This window comes from Sorghum bicolor, chromosome 4, assembly GCF_000003195.3.
Source record: "Sorghum bicolor cultivar BTx623 chromosome 4, Sorghum_bicolor_NCBIv3, whole genome shotgun sequence".
Taxonomy (NCBI): domain Eukaryota; kingdom Viridiplantae; phylum Streptophyta; class Magnoliopsida; order Poales; family Poaceae; genus Sorghum; species Sorghum bicolor.
The window spans coordinates 10,686,232-10,711,664 of NC_012873.2; the positions used below are offsets into that span (position 1 = coordinate 10,686,232).

The following is a 25,433-nucleotide window of genomic DNA, read 5'->3' on the forward strand; positions in this document are numbered from 1 at the left end:
GATGTGATGTTCTATAATTTATTTAGTGATGTTTTATGGTGTATTTAGCCTTAAACCCTAAGCCCTAAACCCTAACCCCTAAACCCTAAACCCTAATTTTATATATTGTTTCCTTGTCAGGTATACACAGTAGTGCTAGTAGTCATGTGTCACATATTTTTGGAGAAATGGCCGACCCGAGAGAACACGAAGAGGAAATGATGAACCTGATCTGCGGTCCCAATGAAGAAGTTTATCACGACGATCGTGAAGGCGATGAGAACCCTGAGGGCATCGATGACTGCTCTCAGTATTTGGTCGACCCGAATGAGCAAGACAATGCTGGCCAGCATGTCTGTAATATGGCAGTCTCCTTTGTTTTTACAGATATAATTCGAAATAATATCTTGTATTAAATTGTCTTGTTTCTTCCTACATAGCCCTCTGGCTCGACGACAACCACGGGGACCAGCCGGAGAGTACGAGGCCCGAAGAAGCCTATGGAGGGCCGGTTAGTAATATCAGAATTCGAGGAAGCAACAGGCAAGCCACTTGGACCCCATTCAAGGGCCTTCATCTACCACTTAGGGTACCTTGTCTGGGATAGGATCCCGATCAGTGTCCATGAATGGAAGGAGAACAAGAAACACCTAGAAATCAGTTATGTCTCTAGACGTGACAAGGAGCTACTTTGGGGTGACGTCTTGTAACATTTCACATTGGAGACAAACGATGAATAGTTGAAGGAAAGAGTCCGAGATTGGTCTATGAAGAAGATGGCCCCAATGTTCTAGGGCTATAAGAAGCATCTATATCAAGACTACATCAAGAAAAACATGACTCCAGATTTCAACTCTCTGAACTATGCAAAGCTACGGCCGTTTTGGGACGACTTTGTATGGTTCAAGATGTCCGAAGAGGCTCAGGAACGGGTGAGAAAGAACCAAGAGAATGCCCAGCGCAAGACCTACCACCATACAATGGGATTAGGTGTCTACCAAACCACCGTTCCTAAGTGGGAAAATGCCGAAAAGAGTTAATCGACAAGGGGTTGGTGCCCGAATCCCTCGAGTGGCCTGAGCGCGCGAAGCACAGGTTTTTTGCTCATGGAGGCTCACTAGACCTTGAGACCGGAAAGGTCGTGTATGGGGAATGCATCCAAGCTGTTGTGGAAAGATTCCATCAAGCCCGCTCCATCGCTCAAAGTGGAGAATGGCAGCCGAATAGAGATAAATATGAGTTGACATTCGCCTTGGGGAACCCTAAGCACGGTGGACGGACGAGAGGCTATGGCACCGTGTCGTGGGAGCATGCTTTCCCTGCTGATAGGAAAACTTATAGAAGCCACCAGAGAAAGAAGGAAGAGGACAGGGAACGGATACACAGATTGGAGGAAGGACTCATAAAGACCCAAGAAGTGGCTCAACGGGCCCTTGAGCGGGAGCAAGCGCTGAAGGCCACAATGGATGGGAAAATCCAAAAGGCCGTGGAGGAAGCTCTAACTTCTCGCCTCCAAAGCTTGTCACAGCCATCGGCCGCCAACATCAGCCCTTGCTCAGCTCATCTAAAGAGCAATTGTGCTTCTACGAAGGCGCCTGCGAGGCAAGTTGATGACGTAGGGCTGCGATTCCCGGTGGATGACGTCACCGCTCCGTTGACGTCTTCTGAGCTCCATATTCCGAAGGGCGATGGCACAGTAAAGGTGGCTACCGGTGTGTATCTCCTATCGACCCCACCAAGACACCAAGGATCCACTCTGTCCCAATACCAGCCCGATATGCCTGTGTCTCGGTGGATAGAGTGGTCAGAGGCCGTGAAAACGTGCCTCTCGATATCGAAGGCGGTGATGGAGAGAAGACACTTGGTGAAGCGGAGAAGACATTCATATGTTGGAGGAAACGGTACATCATTATTCCTGGGGTGCCGCCGCCACAACCGAACCCTAGTAGGTGCGGATTATTGTGGACGCTACTGCTTTTTCTGTAATTATATACTGTATCAAATTACATTGAGTAATGTATAAATATACCTTATTTGTTTTTCTTCAAATCCAGGGCCTCCCCCCACCAAAGTCTGTCTGTCCATTCACCGCATGACCATAGTGTCGTGGGACACGACGACGACGACGTACAAGAGAAGGCCGCATCCCCACCACCGGCCGCCGCATCTCCTCCACGAAGGAATCCAACGCCGCCCATGGCCGAATCTCCTCCACAACAACAAGCTCCACCTGCGCCGCTGCCTCCGCCAATGCCGACAACAGCCGCCGCCTCGTCGGCACCGGCTGGTGCTGCATCGAGGAGAAAGAGGTCGTGCGCCGAGACACAGAGATCACTCCAACCACCTGCGGCAAAGAAGAAAGCTTTGAACACGACGATCCCGAAGACGACCAAGCTTTCATATGAGAAGACCAATGAGGAAGTGCTTGCTGCAATCAAAGTAGAAGTCAAAGCATTCTTTGAAACAAGCAAAGCTAAGAGAAAAGCAGAGCAAGAGCCGCCATACCTAATGTATCCTCGTTCAAAGCTACGTGAAGTGGTGCAGAACATTACAGACGCGAACCGTGCTGCGAGTAAACAACTAGGGTTAACAATATCAGACTACGACCGTATTGTCCTAAAGAAAATCAAGGCAGACAAAAGAAAAGTCCAGCAAAAAGTTGCACAGCTCGGCGAACAAGCGCAGCAATCAGTTCAGCCACTAGTGGTTTTGAATGAGTACGTTCAAATGTCAACTTGATGGCAATGGCTATACCTGCTAATGTGGACTTAGATGAACTCGATAATTGGATTGAAGAAACTGGGCTGCCCCTAGAAGCACTTCTAGGGCGTACCGATGCGCCAATCCACGGAGGTGTTGATGAGTATCAGAGTCGGTACATTTACGGCAGGAGTATGTGCCACCCATAGAAGGTACGAGGACTTGGTACGCAAATATACAAGCTGCATGAGTACTACTTGAGAGTCAGCTCAAAACATAAGGAAGAAGAATTGATTGTCGTCCGAGTCCGCGACCGACACTACTTCCATGGAGATGACGTCATATGGATAGATTTTAGTGAAGTACACCAACTTCTCCATATGAATGCTCTCGATAAATCTCTCATGAGCTACTACTGTCTGTAAGTGATTCTTCCTTTCAATCATTAATCCCATTATAGCATATGTATGTATTCGTAATAACTACGCTCACGATGTGCAGACACATGATGAGAGAACAAAGATTGAAAAAAGACAATCAAATTGGTTTCATCGATCCATATGTCGTGTACAAGGACACTAAGACTAAAGATCCATTGAATCTGAAGCCTAAGGAAATGGAGAAGAACCTCCGGAGGTTCTTTTATAACCAAAGGCATAGGGAGAAGATACTCTTCCCTTACAATATGGGGTAAGTGTTGTGTTATATCATGTCTTAGTTAATCCGGCATTAAGATATACATATATAAGTTGACTCTAAACAAATGCAGAGATCATTGGATACTCATTGAGATTAAGATCACGGAACAAAAAATAAATGTGTGGGACTCAATGAAAAAAGACCTGGCACTCTATCAAGACATAATAGACATGATCCAGAGATAAGTATATATCATGCTTTAAATATCGATGCGTGCTCTTTTACTTTATTATGCTAGCTATACCTAACCAACGACCGTCTTATTGGGCAGGGCTTAGGCTTGGCTACAACAAAGATATCGTACGGATCTGAATATGTCACTTCCTCCTCATGTTCTACTCCCTTGGGTGCCCACGTAGCCGTTTGGAATGAATCTATGTGGATACTATGTTTGTGAATTTATGCGGTGCACCATATTTAAACTTGCTCAAAGTGTTCTAAAAGTAAGTAACATGCATGTGTATACAGTAAATTCATATCTTATTTATTTGTTGGAATTAAATAGATTTTATGTATATTAATATCTTTTTTAACTAATACAAATGGAAGGAGTAGAATATGAAAGATAAAGTGTTCGAGTACACATTACTCCTTGGAGTCCAGGAGACGATCGCCATCCATGTCATTCCGGAAGACGGCGAGTTTCACTTATACCCGCAGGGCTTCAAGCCCGTTCCAAACAAGGATGAACACTTGTATGAGCTTTGAGTGAGCGGGCAAACATTATGTAATCATTAACCAGTGGCAGCACACTTGATTATTATTTGTACATAATATTATTATTGTAAATGTAATGTGTATGTACGTATGTGTATAGCTATATAATATATATATATATATATATATTATACGGATAATATATATATGTAGTTTCATACTTTATTTGTGTGCAATAATGACGCTCTCGTATAGGTGTAACGTATACGGATAATAGCGGCGTATACGAATAAATTGGAGAACATATACAATTGAAAACCAAAATCAATAAAGAAATAAAAAGGAAAAAGAAAAAGAAAAAGAAAAAACCCTTTATACAAACCGGGACTAAAAGGAGTGGCCAAGGGTGGTGCCACGTCTCACTAGGATTAGCAATCAAGCAAAGAGATAAGTGGAGGGAGTGTTCTCTAGCTCAAAGTATGTCTCCAATGTTCGAAAGTGCAAGAGAGAACCCCCCAAAGCCGGCCACCTTCTATTTATAAGCCCTCTCAACAAATAGAGTCGTTGGCTCTTTCACTGGGCAAAACTCGGGGGCACCATACGCACAGCGGGGAGCCACCGGATGCTAGAACCTTGCTTCCGGTGCTCTGATGACGGTCACGTGTCGTCCTTTTGACTCTCACACGTTGATCTCTAATGGTCACTAACAAACTACCGGACGCAGTCAAGTGAGCATCTGGTACTCATCGGACCCGTATGCAGAGAGGGTTATAGCAACGTTGGAACACCGGACGCTCTTTGGCGCATCCGATGCTCTTGTCAAAAGAACTCGTAGACTCGCTCGCTGACACCAACAACCACTGGACGCATGAACAGGAAAACCTTACATTCTATGCTGAGCGTCCGGTGTGCTCTGCTCACTTGGGCCAGACACCGACAATACACTGGGCGCTTAGGCCAGCGTCCGATAAGTGTTTCTCAATGAGAAATACTCCCGCGACTTTCCAAGGAATCCCACCGACGCAATAGAAAATATACGTTTCATTTTCTCAAAAGCGTTGAATCCCGCCTCGCAATCTCAGTGTGAGGGAGAGAGGAACCCAAACCCCCCTCTACCCTAGGAACTCCTCATCCTTTGCAAATGTGCTAACACCATCAAGTGTACACCACCAAGTGCAAGTGTGTTAGCTTTTCACAAACATTTTCATCAAAGGAGTTAGGTTAGCACTTTACTAGATCCTAATGCATATGCTGAAGAAATGGACCTAGTAGCACTTGATTCGAGAGATGACCGTGATTTCCCCTCTTGATAGTCGGCTATCTATCCTAAACCCGGTCAAACACTTCTCTACTCAACTTAGACCGGCAAAAGGAAAACCCTATGTTTATACCTTTGCCTTGATCACTTTACTCCCTATCTATCACCATGATCTCTACTTCATGCTTCATCTCTTTGTAATCATGTGGCCACCTTTCCATGCCACCTAGCACCTTCATCACATGTGTTGGTATGCCTAACTCAAATCACTTAAACACAAGGCATTAGCAACTTGGTGTCACTAATTACCAAAACCAAACTTGGGCTTTCACCTACTAGGAAGAAAACCAACGTGGCATCCATTCTCTAAGCATCCAACACCCACCATGACATGTGAGCCATGCTTCTAGAAGAAGGGGGAAGGCCCCACATGTCATAGGGGGTCAGCCAACCCCACCCCCTAGGTGGCTTGGTGAACTCTCTCTCCACCACCATTTGCATGCCTCCATGCAAAGAAGCACATGCTCAATTACTCTCCATCCTTTATTATATGAAGGTTTAATCCAATGAAGAAGGATAGGGAGCACATGGATTGATGATGTAGCGGTGGAGTAGCCCCTACTCAACCTCCACTATAAATAGAGGAGTACCTCCTCACTCTCAAGGCACACCACAAGGAGGAAGCATCTCCACTCTCTCAAGATGTAGTAGTGCTAGTATAGTTAGGAGATAGGGTGAGTAGTGAGATTAGGCTCTGGTTCTGATTTAGTCTCTAGGAGTCTGGTATGGTATTGTATCTCCTTTCTCTCTTGTAAGACTTTGCTCTATTCAATATATTTATATTCTTGCTCTACCATCCTTTTTTTATGCAACATTATACTTGTTATATTGTTGTTATGGTTTATCTTAGCATATAGTTATGGTTTATCTTAGCATATAGTTGTTTCATATGAGATTATGATTGAAGTCCACATGAGTATTATGTTCATTGCATATCATAGGGTGCTCTAGTTGGACTGTGTATATACAATTAGAGTAAAGAGAGAAAGGTGTAAGCATGGTGCTTATACATTATCTTGTCTTTGCTTACCGTTTGTCACACAGATGTATTATGGGTGCTAGTAGGCGGTGATAGCCTTGTCTAGATTTTGTATCCCACCACATGTTGTAGGTAAGTTATTAAAAAAGTAAGGCTTAGTAAAATAGTAGCTGTTTCGGATAGGGGTTTTGTCTCCTGTTGTCTGACCTACTGCTTAGTATGCTTGTTGAGTTGACTCAATCTCTGTGTTACAATTGTATGATTAAGACAGATACATAGGAGTAGAGTTTGAACCTTTGGAAACCTTATGCTCACTCGTTGTCCTCCCTATTAGCTAGATTGCATATCTTTATAATTAGACTTCTTCTATGTGTGTTATTGCTCATAGCATATATATCATCTACCCCCACTCTATTCTAGTTGGTATATTAGTTGGTCTATACATGATGGTTAGCTATCATATTCTTTAAGCATTGCTTTCGTGAGGATAAATATGATACCTTATAATACTCCTGGTGAAATGTTACAACGGTAATTCTATGTGATTTACATGAGCATAAGAAATACAAACAATTGCGTTATGAGTTTTGGTTGCACATGCCGTGTTAGGATGCCACAAGCTCAGGTCCCACATCAGCTACAGGTGCCAGCCTCCACCTGACCGTGAGTGCTAACCCCGCTCTACTCCGATCTGTAGGAAGGAGGAGAAAGAGGAGATGAAGAGCTTACCGAAGCTCTAGTGAAGCTACTAGAGCTCTGCCAAACAAGCCCTTACGTCGCACTGTTTCATCATCCAAAAAAATAGTGATGGGAACAAATTAAATTACACAAGAGCTATCAAGATTTTCTAGTCTCTCCGTCCTAAATTATAAAAGGTGCAAGTACAAAACATTCAAAATACATCATGAAGTATAATTCTTCTACTTAGTTATTCTAAGTCGACATGCCCTAGTTACATATGTATCCATTAAAGTCTATTATCAACCCAACCATCAGAATCAAAATACGGTAAGCAAAATACCTTCTTAGGTTAAGTAAGGATTATTATATCCATCTTTTCCTTTATCTCATAGTGTGTCCTCTATGATAAACATTATATTTTACACCTTGAGGTACAAGCAGGACAGAAGTTCTATAGGGAAATAGAATACCGTCACTATATGCGTGTAGCAAGACAGTAGCAAAAAAAAAGAAGCATCCATTCCAAACAAATATTTCACTTGCCCACCGTCAAATCTGGATACACGACAAAACAAAATCATTGTTCTATAATTTATCCTTATGATAGGCATAGATTCGTAAAATATACATCCCAACTTGACCAATGTCACCACCCATTTCATCATCCTATATTGTCTAGACTCCAATCTAATCCAGTTCCTTATCATAGGCCCTGCCAGGCCCCTGACATAGACATATTTAATATTTCAATTATCATCTTGCCTCCATGATTGCAGATTATAGAAAGCACAAAACCAAGTATATCATAAAAAGATGATTTTTTTTTCCCATCAGAATTAGACAGCATAAAACAAAAGTTTCGATTCCAGCGACAAAAATATTGAAACTACGCCTAAGACTAGCAACTAGCATGTACAATTCTTGGTATAGATGCCCAATATCATCTTGGGCCACCGGCGGTGAGCTCAAACCTTTTCGGCGGGAGCCTCGACGACGTCACGCCGGCAAAGCGGGCAGGTCGCGTGAGAGCGCAGCCACAGGTCGATACACTCGACGTGGAACAGGTGCCCGCACGCCGGCAGCAACCGCACCGTCTCCCCGTCCCGCACCAAGGCGAGGCAGATCGCGCACTGCGCCCACCCGGCGCCAGCGGTGGCGCCGGCGCCCCTCCGGTAGGCGAGCTTGGGGATCGCCGACAGCGCGGACGGCGCCAGCCCGCACCGGCTTCTTCCGTTGGCAGCGGTGGCTTCGGCGCTGTTCGCAGCCACGGCGGCGGCCGCGTACCCGTTGGCGAAGGCGCGGCGGAAGCAGAAGGCCACCGTGAAGACGATGAGGACGGAGGCGGAGGCCAGGCAGACGAGCACCACCGTGTCACACACCCGGTAGCTGCCGACGGCGGCGGCAGCTTCCATCGCGTCCGCCGCGGCGCCGGTGGGACCATTGGACGACATGGCCGCGCGGCTGGGTGCTTCGTGGTCTCGTTGGTTGGTGAAGCTGAGGCGCCGCAGTCTGGACCACCGTGAACCGCCCTAGTGGCCTGGGTTTAGTAGACACGGGCTTTAACTTTTGAGGGTTTGATGTGTGGCCTTTTTTTCCTCCAAAACACGGACAGTTACCCGTTTCCTGTTTTTCTTTTCAACCAACGGGGCACTCGGGCAGGAGAGGTGCCCACCGGTTCTTTTAAGAAAAAAAAGCTCATGATAATCCAAGGAAAATACTCTCTTCATCCCAATTTATAGGTGTGTTTAGATCCAAAAACTTTTTGAATTTGAATATTGTAACACTTTCGTTTGTATTTGATAATTAGTATCCAACCATGAACTAGCTAGGCTTAAAAGATTCGTCTCACGATTTACAGACAAACTATGTAATTAGTTATTTTTAATCTATATTTAATGTTGCATGTATGTATCTAAAGATTCGATGTGATGGAAAATTTTGTAAAGTTTTGGAATTTTGAAGGCATTAAAAAGGCCCTATAAGTCATTCTAACTTAAGCATGTCAAAAAAAAACTTAAGCATACCACATTTAACCAAAATTATATTTATAGTCAATCATGTAAGTATCTGATGCCTATTGCACTTGTGCCGTGTTCCTCGTGCTTTGGTCATAGAAGAAGCTTCATCAATGGATCAATGACATTCAATCCATGCGCACCCTGCAAATATTCACATCACCTCTATCAATGAGGGCTTCTCCAATGCTACAACGTGGCGTACTGCCCCATCCTCCACATCTTCACCACGTGTCCATGTCTTCACCGATGATAGTCTTGCAGTTTGCCAAATGCTTCTGCAGAAGATGTGACCGCTACATCTGACAAAAGGTGCAGGTAGCCACTGCAACATGTGTTGCGGCGACGGAGTGACTTCCTCCCCCTGACCACTTTTGACACGCACGTTCTGGATAGGAATAAAATGAGTACGTTCTAAGTGTAGCTACTTGCACCCTGCATTGTTGATTTTGGGAGCCCAAACCAACTGTGGCCTTGTTTAGTTCCTGAATTATTTTGTAAAATTGCAAAATCCCAAACAGAATGTTCAGCACATCAAAATACTGACATTTTGTATTTTGCTTTTGCTGTTTACTTACCAAAAAATTTTGCAAAACTGCAAGTCATGCAGCTGCATTAAATGGTTGCCATGCAACCCCATGTACATGCAGCTTGCCGTTAATGCTGCTGTTCCTGTGCTTGGCCACCATGCACAACATGCATAGATTCAAGTATACACAAAATCACAGGCACTATTCATGCACACTTTATTACAACAAAACTGTATTCATCCTATTACAACATTTATTTCCTATTACAACCACATAATGGGCTCAACAATGTTACAGTAAACATCACAGCTCATATATGTCCTCAAACATTCACAGATACTCGCATGAATTCAAAACTGTCGTAAAAAAATACTCACAAACCGCAGGAATCAAATAAACAAACCTGTGAAGAATCACAACACTTTTACGAACCAGTTGCCATAGCATAAGCAAGCGAGTCACGGAATGCAGCCATCGGGTTTGGACCATCTTCCACAACCTCAGGAGGTGGCTGATTCTCATACGCTTCTCGCGGCACATAGTTCTCATTATTGTCACACCTATGGAAGTGCTTATCTCCTATGCCACTGCTTCTCATAAAATTATACAGTGCCATACATGCAACAATGATTTTGGATTGCTTGTGAGGTGCGTATGGAGGGATCTTTTGCAACATGCGCCACTTCATTTTCAAAACTCCAAATGCCCGCTCAATAACATTTCTAAGGCTAGAGTGCGCATAATTGAAGATTTCCTCTTTACCTTGTGGCTCGGGCCCGTCACAGAACTCCTGCAGATGGTACTTGTTGCCTTTGTAAGGAGCTAGGTAACTCTGCTTGTTCGCATAGCCCGAGTCCACGAGATAGTATTTCCCTGCATCCACAAACAAGCAGTTAGCCACAATGTCATCAACTGTTACAATCAGTCATCTGTATCAATTAGTCAGTACCTTGAGGTGGATGTGGGAACACAGCGCTATATGTTGTTGTCGAGTCATTGAACACTCTCATGTCATGAACAGATCTAGGCCAACCAGCATTCACAAAGGTAAATCTCATGTCGAAGTCACAACAAGCCATGACATTTTGTGTAGTGATCCCCTTGCGGCACAAGTGCTGAACAGACATGTCATTTGGCACTACACATTGGACATGAGTCCCATCTATAGCCCCTATGCAGTCCTTGAAATGTGGATAAAACCTAGGATTTCTAAGCCTTGGACGCAGTGTTCTAAACTCTGGGTCAACTGGCTTAATGATGTCTGCTGCTAGCTGCACAAGGCTATTCAAGACTCTGTTGAACATTTTTGACACAGTCCCCAAAGACCTCTCAAATCTGTCCTCAGCTTGCCTAACAGACTGTGGTGCCCCAACCATCCATAAGAACATGCCTAGAGCCTCAAAAGAAGTCGACTTGGTAGTCGATTTCAGACTGTACTTATCCCATAAAATCTCATGCAAAGTAAAGAACATTGTAGGGGTCATTCTAAACATTTTGTAACATGACTTCTCACTGGCCGTCTTAGCATGAACCCATTCAATGCCACTCATTTTAGGAACTCTATAGTCAGCTCTACACATGTACTTGTCAATGTGCATTGCATATTGTTACATACCGAAGATGAACTCATCCTCCTCAGCATCTTCCATCATCTCATCCAGCAACTCATCTTCTTCCTTCTCCAACTGCTGCAGCAACTCCTCCCTTCGTGCATCGTACAAAGAATTCTTAGCCTGCCACAATTACACCACAAAGTAGTCAGCATATGGTACAACACAATCAAGGTTATCAGAATGCCCCAAAAGTACCACAGTACCACATACAAATTCATAATGCAACAAAGATTGGTGATCAAACAAATTAGTACATTCAAAGGTCTAGGGGTCCACCGGCGGAGGGTTGCTGGCGAGCTTCTAGATGATTCGTATCCTCACTGTCTCACTTGACAAAAGGAACAAATCCATCTGCGCTTCATTCTCAGCCAGAGCAAGGAGTCCGTCCAACAGGGCTGGCGTGTCTCGAGAAATGCCAAGCTCATGCTCAGCAATCCTAGAGCACTCAGCTATTTTCCAGTTCACAGTTGTCCTTGCGGCGTCCTTGTCCTGTGCTTTTTTCTGAAGGGCATTCTTGTGAACCTCCAGCCTCTCTCTAGCAAGCTCCAAATGCGAGTTCATGTGCTGGTTCATGACCCTGGCGTATGTGTTTTTGGTCTTCTTGTTGGGGCTCGTTGCAGTTGTGCTAGTGCTTCCTGTCCTTTTGGTCCCAAGGCTCATAGGGGTAGGGGTGTCCTCGTCATCTGCTCCTTCGTCATCAGATGTAACTTCATGCACTTGAGTTGTTGGACCAGCAGCTGGAACGTACGATGAGGAGCCATCAACTGTGTTCCCAGCAAACATCTCGTCGAGCTGATCTAAGTACGGAGGCAGTCCATTTGACCTAATCTTCATCAACTCGCATTCCTGCAGGCAGTGAAACAGTTAGATATTGTTGGAGATGTACAAGTGAAATGCAATGTATAGTTCATGAGACACATACCGTAGCGTTGTCGTTCCACCACTTGTCTGTAGCTTGGATGAACCCTTTGGCATCTATATTAACTCCAGTGTGCGTACGTGCAAGGTTACAGAAACCTCCACAGCTTCTTAAGGGTCCTCTGTTTGCCCTGCAATTGTTCCCTATCGTGCAGCAAACCTGTTGCAGCATAGTACCTACTGCTCAACCCCTTCCAGCCATATTTGTTCATTTGGCCTCCAGGGCAATTGCCGTTTTGCATCTCTAAAACGTAGCAGTCGCAGTACTTCATTAGATTTTGTGTGGTCCAATTAGCTTTGCTCTTGTGCACCTAAACCGTGATAGTATGAACAGATGATGAAAACAGAAAGCAGAATGTATAGTAATTGGTACGTATGATATCGTCATTGCAACCCCTAAACAGAAACATGCCCTCTGGGCTATCCGAGAATGAAATTATCATGAACTGACCAACACATAACAACCATACCACTAAACCCTAATCACATTGTACACAGAAGTAATGTCCGAAACAAAAATAAACAAAAATAAACAGAAATATCTATAGTACAAACATAAACAAAAATATTTAAAGTAAGCTACTACACATGCAGTTACCAGGTACGCAAGGTGTTGTTTAGAGCAGTAAGTAGTTCACATGTACAAAACCTAATTACTGTCAAATAGAAGTAAACTACTTGACATGTTGTAAGCAGGTAGGCAGGGTCTTGTTTACCTTTCCGACAGAAACTTGTGAGCGGTGCCCGCGTCCTCGGCCGCGAGATGACGTGCGTGCAGATCTAGGGTTGCTACCCCCGCCAGGCGACAACGGGTCGCCGAAACCTTCCTCTGCTGACCCCACAGGGTCACCAGCTGGCCGAGGCGGCCGGAACAAGGGACGCCGAGTTGCCCCCACCGTCGGAGGGCGAACGGGAGGTGGCATAAGATCTCTGCTTCCGCGGAGATGCTCGACGTAGTGGTCCACGTCCTCGGCCGCCCATTGGTCCCCAGCGTTGATGTGGAGGCCGTCGAACCCTAGGTGCGGGTTGGGGTACGAGCTTGACCCAGCACCGGAGCCGAAGCCGCTTGGTCCAGAGCTAGCCCAGAAATCGCGCGTGACGCCGCCGGCCGCAGATCCGCTGTTGTGGGTCCGGTTGAAGGGAGCCTCGTCACCGTCGAAGCCGCTGCAGCCATGGCCGGCCATGGTTGGCAAGATAAACGCGACGATGGATCTAGAGGGGGGACCTAGGCTGTGTGGAGCAGGGAGGGGAGAGCGTCGCGGCGGAGGGAGAGGAGAGCGTCGCGGCGGCGGAGGGAAGGAACGGGGGAGAGGAGAGCGTCGCGGCGGCGGAGGGAAGGAACGCGAGAGAGGAGAGCGTCGCAGCGGGCGGTGTGCGCGGCGGGTGGGCGAATGCGGAAGGGTTAGGGTTTGACGCGGCGGCCGGGTATAAGTACGACCGCGCCCTGGAATTTTGGGCTGCCAGAGCCGCCGTTTCGGCCTGCGAAATTGGCCCAAAAAATTTCGGGCCCGTTTACTTCCAAAAGGCCAAATTGCAAAATTTTTTGCATTTCGGCCCAAAATTTCGGGAAGTAAACAAGGCCTGTGCCGATGTGGCCTGCACTTTTATCCTGAGGCATACAAAACTTACAGCGTGTATTGAAGAAGCCATGATCTCATGAATAAAGTGGCATCACTGAAATATGTGTTTGAACTTTTGCTATGACCTTGGCTCCTTTGGTTGTGCGATGGCACCACTATTTTCACAGTTGAAGTCCAAAGGACTTGGTGCATTAGGAATGTTATCCAACTTAAAAAGAAACATTATGATCCAAATAACCACCTTGATAAATTCCGAAGTTGTGATGTACTCGTCCTCCCTGAACTTTCCTCGCTTACCCGTAATCCATTGAGGTAGAACACAAAATCAGATTGCTATTTGTTATCATCTCTATCAGTTTGAAAGCTACCATCAATATAACCACTTATAAACTCATCTTCACCACCATAAATCAAGAACACATCCTTATTAGTCTGTCATAAGTACTTTAGAATATTCTTTATAGCTACTCGGTGAGCCACATTGGGGTTAAATTGGTACATGCCTATGTTGATGATGATTTTGTCAACATTTTGGATGGTCGAAAACATCACAAAAGTGTCACATATGAAAGGATATAAGCCAACCATGAATGGTATAGGTTCAAATAATTTGGTTCCACATGTACTTGCTCTTTATTTAAATGTAGGTACAAAGTGAATGAAAAAAACAAGCTTGGAAGCCCAACTTGACACGTTGATCGACCCCAAAGTATGGCCAATTGACCATCCAAAAACATCATGATTATGTGTAATGGTTCTAGAAGCTACATGCAAATATGGGTCTAATTAGCAAAAATTGACACGTCAGGCAACGATCATATTTTGGCCAGATCAGCTCAACTTTGGTATGAAGTGAGGTCACATTGTCCCACCAAGGAGGTGTGGTCCACTTGTCATAGGGTGAAAGGTCCAAATGGCTAGAGGGGGGTGAATAGCCTATTTAAAATTTCTACAAACTTCACTAAGCAAGTGAGTTAGTAAAACAAATGGAGAAGCAATTCTAGCACTAGCTCAACTAAGCTATGCAAGCCACCTGTACAAACTAGTACAAGGCTAAACACTAAAGCACAATAACAAGAGAAGGCTAGTTACACTCCTAAACAAGAATACTAAACTAAACAAGCTAAACAACTAGCAAGGCATACAAGAAAGTAAAGGAGTGGAGAGTGATTGTTATACCAACGTTGTAGAGTAGAGATATATCCAACCAATCACTCACAATCACAAGAGAATCCTCGGCAAGAGATGACAAAAGATTTTTACTGAGGTTCACTTGCTTCCCAGCAAGCTAGTCCTCGTTGTGGCAATACACCCACTTGATGGATCGTGAGCTAATTGGCAATCCAAAGCCAAACCCTCAGCGGGTGCCGCACATCCACTCACAAGATGGGGATCCTCCAAGCCACGAGCAATCCACTAGAGTAACCAATTTGCGATCTCCCGCGGGGAAGGCTCAAGAACCCCTCACAAATCACTTGGTGAGGCTCGAAACAATCTCCGATCATGAGCTCAACACCTCCGCTGCTCCAAGCCATCTAGGGCGTCGGAAAACACCCAAGAGTAACAAGAAATTCGTAGCAAACTCAAGGATTAAGTGCCACTAGATGCAACTCTCAAAGCAATGCACTTGAATCTCACTCAATCTTACTAGGATTAGCAATCAAGCAAGGAGATGAGTGGAGGGATTGTTCTCTAGCTCAATGTATGCCTCAAGTAATCAAATGTGCAAGAATTTACCTCCCAAAGCCAGCCACCTTCTATTTATAAGCCCCCTCAAAGAACTAGTCGTTGGCCACTTTCACTGGGCTGAAAACGGGGGCACCGGACGCTACCAAGTGATCACCGGACGCTCGACCCCCAGCGTCAGGTGCTCAGGGGTTGGCCACGTGTCCTTCTTGGATCTTGCGTGTCAGTCCCTAACGGCTACCTGCGAACCACCGGACGCTCTGCAGGTCCACACCGGACGCGACCGGTCCTCAACGGACTAAAACTCAGGGAGGTATGCAACCTCTCGGGGTCACCAAACGCTGAGCACCGGACCGTCCGGTGCTCGCCGGACTCATACCCAGAGAGGTTTGCAAAAACGTGTGGACACCGGACTCAGAACACCGGACGCTCCAACCTGCGTCCGGTGCCTAACCCTAGCTAAGCCAGGCAGCCTGTACACCGGACGCACAGGCACAGCGTCCGGTGCTCCTAGGCCAGCGTCCAGTGAGTGTCTCTCAGCGAGAAACACTCCCGCGACTTCTCCAAATTTCCCACCGGCGCAATGGAAAATATACACTTAATTTTCTCAAAAGTGGCGAATCCCGCCGAGCTTTGTAAAGTGTGCTAACACCACCTCCTTTGTAAAGTGTGCTAACACCAACAAGTGTTCACCACCAAAGTGCACGTGTGTTAGCATTTCACAAACATTTTCAACAAAGGAGTTAAGTTAGCACTTTACTAGATCCTAATGCATATGCTCAAGATATGGACCTAGTAGCACTTGATTCGAGAGATGACCATGATTTCCCCTCTTGATAGTCGGCTATCTATCCTAAACCCGATCAATCACTTCTCTACTCATCTTAGACCGGCAAAAGTAAAACCCTATGTTTCTACCTTTGCCTTGATAACTTTGCTCCTCGTCTATCACCATGATCTTCACTTCATGCTTCATCCCTTTGTGATCATGTGGCCACCTTTCCATGCCACCATGCACCTTCATCACATGTGTTGCTATGCCTAACTCAAATCACTTAAACACAAGGCATTAGCAACTTGGTGTCATTAATTACCAAAACCAAACTTGGGCTTTCATAGGGCTACAATAGGGGGTCGACCAACCCTCCAACTTCCACCAAACCACTTCATACCCACTCAAGATCAAGAGGAAAGGCCCCACAAGCAAGGGAATGACCCACCTATCATAGAAGTCCTTTTTTAAAAAGCAAAGACTCGTAGCTTTATTATGTCTCAAGTGGATCGTAAAGGTCACAAACCGCTAAAGAGATTACAAACTCTGGGAGGGGATCAACCCAAACATAGGATTAATCCAGATCCCATAACAGATCATAGCGAGCTAACTCATGTGCACAGACATTACAAGAACATGGAACATAACTTACATCAAAAGAAATAAATTGAGTGTCTAGTAGAAATTTAGCTTATCTAAACAGAGTACCTCCAACGGAAAGACAATCTAAGAGCCTCTACCTTTTCTATTCAAGGTGCATGGAGATTCCATTTTTTATAAAAATATCATAAAACCATAGTGCCACATACTCAATGGTGAGACAAAATTTCCTACCAAATCCAGATGCTATGTTCATACATGTTCAAAACCTTCTAAGTATGCTACTTGTACTTATGTTGAGTTTAGTCAAACTTTATTGACCCTTGTTGAGAATTTTGTCATGTTCCCAAGATCATGATCACGTACACGCCACGTATACATGTTGCTTATACACTAGAAGTACATAAAAACATGCCTTTCAAATCCATCAAATAAATGCTCAATATTCCTTTGGTGTTATCTCTCCCTAAAATTTGCTGGAGAGAATGTGCTCCAATATTCACAAAACATGCCTTTCACATTGCATATATTGCAAAAGATACATGGGATATGAAAAAAATGTAAAAAAAAACTAAATGGATGTTTGAAAGTCCAAGCATAGAAAAAAATGATGAATGAGCGAAAGAAGGCTCATGCATTGAAAAAATGAGAAAAAGAAAAGTTAGTCATGTCTCAAAACAATTATAAGTTATAAAGAGAGAGATCATGCCTGCTAAGGAGTACAATAAAGTTTATCATCATGTTCCACACATGCACATCTTGGTCTAGGATTATGATATTTTTCTTCTTGGATTCTTGTTTTGACTTTACAATATATGCAATGCTAGTATGCTATCATGTTTATCCTATCCGAGCTCCACATAAACCATTCAGAAATAGGAAGAAACAAAAGAAAGCAAAACAATGCTATGCCTTGGTAAGGAATCATATACCATTCAGCGATCTGAGAGTACCATTTGAGGAGTATAAATGAACTATGGTTTTTCTTGTGAAAACTTTTTCTAAAAAGACTAAATGTTACTAAGATGTGATTTGGGAAGATGATTTTGCTTCGAAAACTATTCCATTTTTCAACTGATAAAAGATATATATTAGTCAATGCCAAATATCCTACCCGTAAAATGCTGGTGCTACGATGATCAGACACGTAATATACATAATGCATGTGTACTGTATCGTTTGGCTCACATTGGTGGTTCTTAGTATCTTATATGTACCTGAGAAATGTGTAAAAAGAAGCTTGATTATCCTAGCTTACAGTACCAAAATAGTGAAAAACATTTAACAGAGGCAGTAGAAATTTAAAATATTTCAAATCTAAAAATTATTAATAATAGATGCAGTAGAACTGGAAGACGGGATACCCATCGTCTTTAAAAATACAAAACCACCGTCTCTGTTAATTGTTCATGTAGTAGTGATAACGCATTAGGAAAAAACTCCATCGAACTAGGTAGGTTCATCTCTTTAAAAGTGGCCTAGCTGAAAGCCTGAAATCCACTGAAACGTAGCCGGTTTCTCAAAACCCACTGAAGATAAAATGCAACCGTTGGTTGGTAGCCGCCTTTCCACATCCTACACTCTTGGTCATTATATTGTCCAAACCTGATCTATTGCTGTGAGTTTCGACCGCCACGTAGGCTCCTACGTCCTTAGTTCTGTCTCCATCGTATAAAATAGCTCTTCCGCGACGTGACATCCAACCTCCAAGTGCAGCGAATTTGAAACCTAGCTTGGAATTGATAGATCCATTTTTATGTATATATCTTCAGAAATTGTACTCCGTCCGTATTGAGTTGCTTGTTGTATTGACTCCATATGAACATAGCACGAAGGCAATTGAACTTTGCTATTCGAGATAGTTTGTCCCTGTTTAATGTTGTCCGTCTGTCTCTTTTTAACTTAATTAACGCCAGTACCGAATTGGCAATCAGTTGGACATATGGCAAAAGAAATACCTATACAACAGCTATGTGCAAACAAAGATCAACTTTCTGGAATCGACATTTGTTCAGTAGCAGCCACATCTACAAAATTAGCTCAGTAGCTAGCCAGGCTTATATATATAGAAACAGATAGATAAATCCAGGTTGCATATGGCCGACAAGATAAAGTCCGAAATTCGAAAAATTAGAACCACAAACAGGATAATGCAACATGGGCACGTTTCATGTTTTAAGATATTCTTAACTAACTGAATCGTTTGCCATCTTTGTGTTTGCCTTCTCCCATCTTATCGGCCCTAAAATACATAATCTGACGCTCATGGGAAAGACCTATCCGGTTATTAATTTATTACTCCAGTAGCTAAATGCGCAACTTGTACGGCTCTTGCTGCTCAAAATGGCAACTGGGAAGAACACATGTACTTCAGCCTTCAGATTCAGATAAATTAAAATGACCAAGATGTTGTCATATTTAACTAGTCCTTCACATTTGAGACTTGAGAACTTTCCGCAGATCATTAAATTTGTTCCACATCGGGATCGATGTTGTGGAGCGTGAAGGTAACACAAACACTAGATATTTCTTCGTGCAGATTTTTTTTGCATTAAGCAGAACTGCAGAGTTACTCCTATTTCACATCAGTCAGTAGTTTTCAGCTTCACCTTTAATTTAACCTGGAGACTTTTACTTGCAGACAGCAGTGGTGAGAGACCATGAGCAGCTGTTGCTAGCTGCTCCTTATGGATAGGCATCATGTTATTGTCCACTTGCTCTGGATGGATGCCCCTGGCCCAGTTCTGCCTAATTCCCATATGTCCCCATCATCACTCAAATAATTTTGCTCCATCTCTTCGTTTTCTTGCAATCTTGGCAAATCTGAACAATTCCACAAGTCAACTTCAACAGGATGAAGAATCCGGAGGCGCCGCCGCAGGTATGTGTGTTGGTACACAGAAATACAGAAACCTTCTGATGAGTGATGACTACGATACTTCACTGTTTGTGACAACCAAACAGTATTGTTAGGATAGGCAGGTTTGCTCGACAATCTAGGCATGTTTAGAATAGGCAGGTTGTATTAGTAATTGTTAGGATTCAGTTGAAGTCGGTATTGAACCGTAGTATACAATACTTCATCCAAAAAAAAGTATGCAATTCTCACCTTTTATTGAACAAGTCAAACAATATCACATTTTAACTAAAATTTATACAAGAAAGTAGAAAAATTTATCAAATATCAATTAAGTATCATTAGATTAATTACAATCCAATTAGAGACATAAACTTACTCCCTCTGTCCCTTTTTAATTGTCGCCGTTGGTGTACGTGCCAAAAGTTTGACTCGATTTGTAGAAAATACGTGCAATATTTGTATCTCCAAATAAATTTATTAAAAAACTAGATTTAAAGATCTTTCTAATGATACTAATTATGTATTATAAATATTAATACTTTTAAATATATAATTGTCAGTAGTTGTTTTTCGGGAAGCGCAAACGACAATTAAAAAGGGACGGAGAGAGTATATCTTATACTCTCTTTTGTATAGGATTTAGAAGTCATTTTGGACAAAGTTTGGATTAAACATTAGAAATATAAATCATCATTAACTTTTAAATTATTGATTTTATAAATATAAAAATATATAAAAAATACTTTTATAAAAATATATATCAGTTTTCTTAAATATTTTTATAAAAATAAGAGGTCAAAGTTCTGTTTTGGAGACCGTGTCGTTATCCTAAACGACATCTAAATCATATCCGGAGGGAGTATTTTTAATCATCACAAGCATTCAATCTCACCAGCTTCTAAAACAACTTATAGAAAATGTAAATATAAGAGATCTGGTGAAGATGCTCTAACTGTTTTACAATCGCATCTGGATGTATAGAACATACAATGCCTGCAGAATTTTTTTTGCCCCCACGGCCAATGTATAGAGGACAAAAAAAAATAGCCACAACCTTAGATGGTGCCGAAAACCAAATAAGTATAAGAAGAAATAAAAATCAAATTTTACTTAGCAAATGGCAAAAATATAGATCCCTAGTGAAAACCTATTAATTAGTAAAATTTTAAACTACACAACGAGAAGATTTAAACGTGAATATAGTCAACAATAATGAGCCTCTTTAGTTTGTAACCCTCAAAAGTTTTTGGATACTATAATACATGTGTAATTATAGCAATTAGTGTCTAATCATAGACTAACTAGGCTCAAAAGATTTGTCTTGAAAAATAAATGTAAATTGTGTAATTAGTTATTTTTTATCTATATTTAATGTTTCATGCGTGTGTCCAAACATTCGATAAGATGGGATGAGAAGTTTTTGGATGAGAATTAAATAAGGCTTGTCACTATGCTTAGGGCCTTGTTTAGTTCCTTGGGTGAAAAGATTTTGGGTACTGCAACACTTTCGTTTGTATTTAATATTTATTTTCTAACCATAGATTAATTAGGCTAAAAAAATTCATCTTACAATTATAGACAAACTGTATAGTTAGTTTTTTTATCTATATTTAATGCTTCATACATGTGCCACAAGATTGATGAGAAGTCTTAAAAAAAATTTAGATTTTAGTGTAACTAAACAAGCCCTCAAGGCTGACAGTCATTCAGCAGTGTTTTTCTCTCACAATAAATCAGCCAACAATAATTTCTGTTATAGCTTGTCAGCCAAATGAACAATGATCTCCAAATCCATGTGCATTCGAACCCCCAACACTGTGGTTCATAGCCACGTGCTCTAATCCTACAGGCTCACCCCATCTCCACTGGATCTCTTCCCGGAGATATAAAAAAAATCTTCTTCTCCTTAGCCATTTTATTTCGGGTTAAGAAGATGGAAAATCGTCTTTCTCTCTAGTTCCACATCCGTGTGCTCAGTACTGCCACTCCAACCCTTTAGCACTCCCAGGATAGAAGAATGCAGGCCAACCGCACCATTCGTGGGAACAAAAGCCCGCCCTCTCTCATCAGCCTTTCTCCATCCATGAATAGACGGGTGGCAGGTTTGCTCGACAGAACAAGGCAAAATTTGGAATAGACGGGTTGCTTCGTTAATTAAGTGGCTTCAGTTGAAGTCCGTACTGAATCCTAGTCCTATCCACATTCAAACATGCATGACTTTAAAAAATAAAACATGCATGTTATACTATACTATACTATAATATACTTCCTCCATCAGTCCATCCTAAAAGCAATGCAGTTTTTGTTTTTTAAGAAGCCAAATAAATTTTAAGTTTATCAAAATCTATGAAAAAGTTTACCAACATGTACGATATCAAATATGTATATCTGAGTTGATTATAGAATATATTTTTATTATAATATATTTGAAAAAAACATATATTTTGATATTATTTTCTATAAACTTAGTTAAATCGTTTTGGACAAAATTTTGGTCAAACATTAAGAATATAAATTATAGATAACTTTCTAGTTGTTGAGTTTGACAATGTGGAAACTATATGAACAGATTTGTCTTGAAACATATTTTTATAAAAATATACATATATCACTTTTTGATAAATATTTTTATAAAGACAAAAAATCAAAGTTATACTTTAGAGACCGTGCCGCTATCCAAAACAACTTTACTTTTTTAGTATTAAGGGAGTATGTTGTTCCATGCTTATGACTAAAACACACTAAGAGGTATGGATGAGATGCGGCAATCTAAGGGCAGACTCAGTAGTGAATTTCAAGCACATTTTTAAAGAAAAAACTGGCAATCTAGAGTTAAACGCAGTTACCAAAAACTGTCACATCATCTTTTTTGTTGTTAGTAATTGTGCCAATGAGTTTGATCCTGATAAAACACTATGAAACTCTCCATCTCTTTATAATTAGTATGCCAAGTCATCAAATTTACTGACGCCCGTTCGCTTGTCTTATTAGTCGTATTTTTTCTACTAGCCAAACAATGTTTTTCTCTCATGATAAATCAGCGAACAGTATTTTCAGCTATGATTTTTCAGACCAACGAGACTTTTTGCATGTAGATGTGTAGAGAACTTACGTGTAGAGTTTTTTTCCCATGCTCAATATATAGAGAATTAAAAAATAGCGACAATCCAATGAATTGAAAAAAAATCAAAATATTCATAACAACTGTGAGAATATAGGTAATTTTAACACCTACCCAACAAGAAGATTTGAACATGAATGTAATTAACAGTAATCCCACCAAGTTACGATGCCTAGGTAGGTGAATGTAGGTATCAATGATGAGGTCAATCTTGATCTCCAAATCGATGTGCCCTTTTTCCAGATCCAAATCACCAAATCCGTGTGCTGCTCAGTGCTCACTGCCACTCCAATAGGCAACCGCACCATTCGTGGCAACAAAAGCCCGCCCAGACTCATCAGCAGCCTGTCTCCATCTCCATCTCCATCCATGAGCAGTGAGAAGCACACCAAACCACAGTTAATTAATCACTTAATCCTCACTCTAATCTCCGACATGATCACGATCCACAGCTATACAAGCCTCCTGAGCATTCCAGACCACCAATCCGAGCCCCACCATTACTCCCATAACAATTCCCTGCTCGCACCAACCCGGCGACCAGCAGAGCTTGCTGCTTGCCCAAGAACCGCGCGCCACGACGCTCTGCCTTGGCAAGGCATCCCTAATCTGGTAGCTGACAGCCAACTAATGAGCGTCATGTCCACGGTGTTGGACGCGTCGCCGGGGACTCCACCTCCGTCGCCGCCGCCGCCGCCGCCGGGCCACCGCGGGTGCTGCACCTCCGGCGCGACGCTGGAGCTGGTGGGCGCGTTCACGGCGGTGTGCCTGGTGCTGTACGGGGTGATCCTGTACATGAACTACCTGTACGTGCGCTGGAGCGGCCACGACGGCGTGCACCGGACGGACTCCGGCGCGGGGCTGCCCGCACGGAAGAGGCCCGCCGGCGGGATCGATAAGGCGGCGCTGGCGGCCATGCCGGTGCTCAGGTTCAAGGCGGACGCAAACGGCTTCGGCGGCGGCGAGGGGGACTCGCCTATGGAGTGCGCGGTGTGCCTGAGCGCCATGCAGGACGGGGACGCGGTGCGCGCGCTGCCCGGGTGCCGGCACGCGTTCCACGTCGCCTGCGTCGACGCCTGGCTCTGCACGCGCGCCACCTGCCCCGTCTGCCGCGCGCGCCCCTCGCTCCCGCCGCCGCAGCAGGCGCCCAAGGCCGGCGCCAAGGTGCCCGGATCCTCCGGCCGGCAGCCGGACCTGGACCTGGAGAGCCAAGTGTAGCGCCCCGCGCGCGCGCCACGGCGAACTGCAAAGGTAGGTAGCTCGTAGCTGTTGCCTTCTGCTCCAAAACTGCAGCCTTCTTCTTGGAGTGAATGAGTGAGTGAATGATTAGATATAGGCATCCTGTAAGTACATAATTTTGGTGTTAATCTCTGTGGATTGGGACGGACAAGGACAATGTCTGTACCGTGTCATGTAATTCCGCCTGTGCATTCTTTGACAGTGAAAACCTTCTCTGCAATCACTCTGCATTTTACAACAGTTTTGTTTTTGGAAGGTCCTGCAGTATTTTGCATTGCATTGGAACTTGTTTCTCAGCTCAGTTTCTGTGTCAACTGTCAAGCTGTCTTCTTGTGAAAAAAGAACAGCATGTGAAGCTTTGCTATGACTTGCTGTATTTCTCTATATTCAAGAAAGCATATATTCTGGTCAACTGGTTGCTCACTTATTCCCCAAACATTTTCTGAACAATTGGCCCCAGAGATGGGGTTGCATGAATCTTACTCAAATCCCATTATTCTTCAATCAAACCCTTGGAACCATTTGTGGCGTAATTAACCAAGCAGTTGCTTGCTGCAACCTGCATAATCATGTGGCGATGGATAGCTGATCCAGTGCCGGGCTGAAGGGGACATTGCAATACTAATGGCTGATGAAATTTTTTTAGTACCTCGTTCGCTTCTTGTGGCCAGAATCGATGAGATTGAGGCATCAGCAGCAGCAGCGACATCAAATGCTTGTTTTACATAGTGTACGGCATTGGATACTCTTGAGCCATTATCGACAAAATAGCCTTTGCACGCACCAAGGATGTTTCATCGTTGAATAATGGATCCCCGGGACTATCCTATTGCTCTCGGTTAGTCTATGCCTAACACGTTTTTCTTTTACTGAATTACAGTATTATGTTTTGCAAGTTCGTCCAAATTGTTTCGATAGCTACATTCCTCGAGTTGTACTGTACTACCCAATCCGATATTTTTACAACTACGGATGGCAGTTGACGTGAATTAAATAGACAACATGTAGCAGGAACTTACTATGAAACAGTAAATATAGAAGAAAACAAAAACTAATTACACAGTTTGTAATACTGATGAAGCAAAAATATGCTCCAAATTTGCGTAAGATGGAAGAAGTACTCAAACCTTGGCCGCCTCGGGTTTAAAAGAATATATTACTAAATATGGTAAAACCTAGCTACCTATATTTGAGTCTCTAACTTAGGAAGAGATTGGTAGAGATCCATATTCTTGTAGAAATATTTCAGATCCAAATTCTAAAAAAAATAAAGTATTATGAGATGAATCAGAATCACTTCGCAAAATCTTTTGGCCAGTGCACTAGACTCTGATAAGACATACAGAAGATAAAAGAAAAAGAAAAAAAAGAAAAGAAAAGATAGAGAATCGGTGCGAAATATACAGAGTATCTCCCTCAACCAGTAAAGTCCATCACCGGTCCCTAAACTTTTCGGGTATGTCATTCCGGTCTATAAACTCGCAAA

At 43.1% G+C, this 25,433-nt stretch overlaps 2 protein-coding genes across 3 annotated transcripts; one reads left to right on the plus strand and one right to left on the minus strand.

Annotated features, from left to right (window-relative positions):
* On the minus strand, positions 6,804-8,594 carry LOC8085841 (RING-H2 finger protein ATL39). 2 transcript variants are annotated; one of them, XM_002453570.2, is made up of 2 exons: positions 7,985-8,594; positions 6,804-7,023 (listed from the first exon to the last, which is right to left on the minus strand). In XM_002453570.2, the coding sequence occupies exons 1-2, from the start codon at positions 8,462-8,464 to the stop codon at positions 7,003-7,005; spliced, it is 501 nt and encodes a 166-aa protein (XP_002453615.1). In that variant the 5' UTR covers positions 8,465-8,594; the 3' UTR covers positions 6,804-7,002. The 2 variants fall into 2 exon arrangements, with proteins under 2 accessions (XP_002453615.1, XP_021315897.1); XM_021460222.1 differs by lacking the exon at positions 6,804-7,023 and having other exon boundaries at positions 7,574-8,590.
* On the plus strand, positions 22,932-24,243 carry LOC8059034 (RING-H2 finger protein ATL43). The gene has a single exon (XM_002451824.2). It carries the CDS (start codon positions 23,078-23,080, stop codon positions 23,924-23,926), a length of 849 nt encoding a protein of 282 aa, XP_002451869.2. The 5' UTR covers positions 22,932-23,077; the 3' UTR covers positions 23,927-24,243.

What these genes read in the sequence shown, in the direction of transcription:
- LOC8085841 (XM_002453570.2), bottom strand. Translation starts at nt 8,464, where the DNA reads ATGTCGTCCAATGGTCCCACCGGCGCCGCGGCGGACGCGATGGAAGCT. An exon ending in TCGAGGCTCCCGCCGAAAAG is followed by an intron (nt 7,024 to 7,984) that starts GTTTGAGCTCAC and finishes TCCTTCCTACAG; the next exon opens with ATCGGAGTAGAGCGGGGTTA.
- LOC8059034 (XM_002451824.2), top strand. Translation starts at nt 23,078, where the DNA reads ATGAGCAGTGAGAAGCACACCAAACCACAGTTAATTAATCACTTAATC.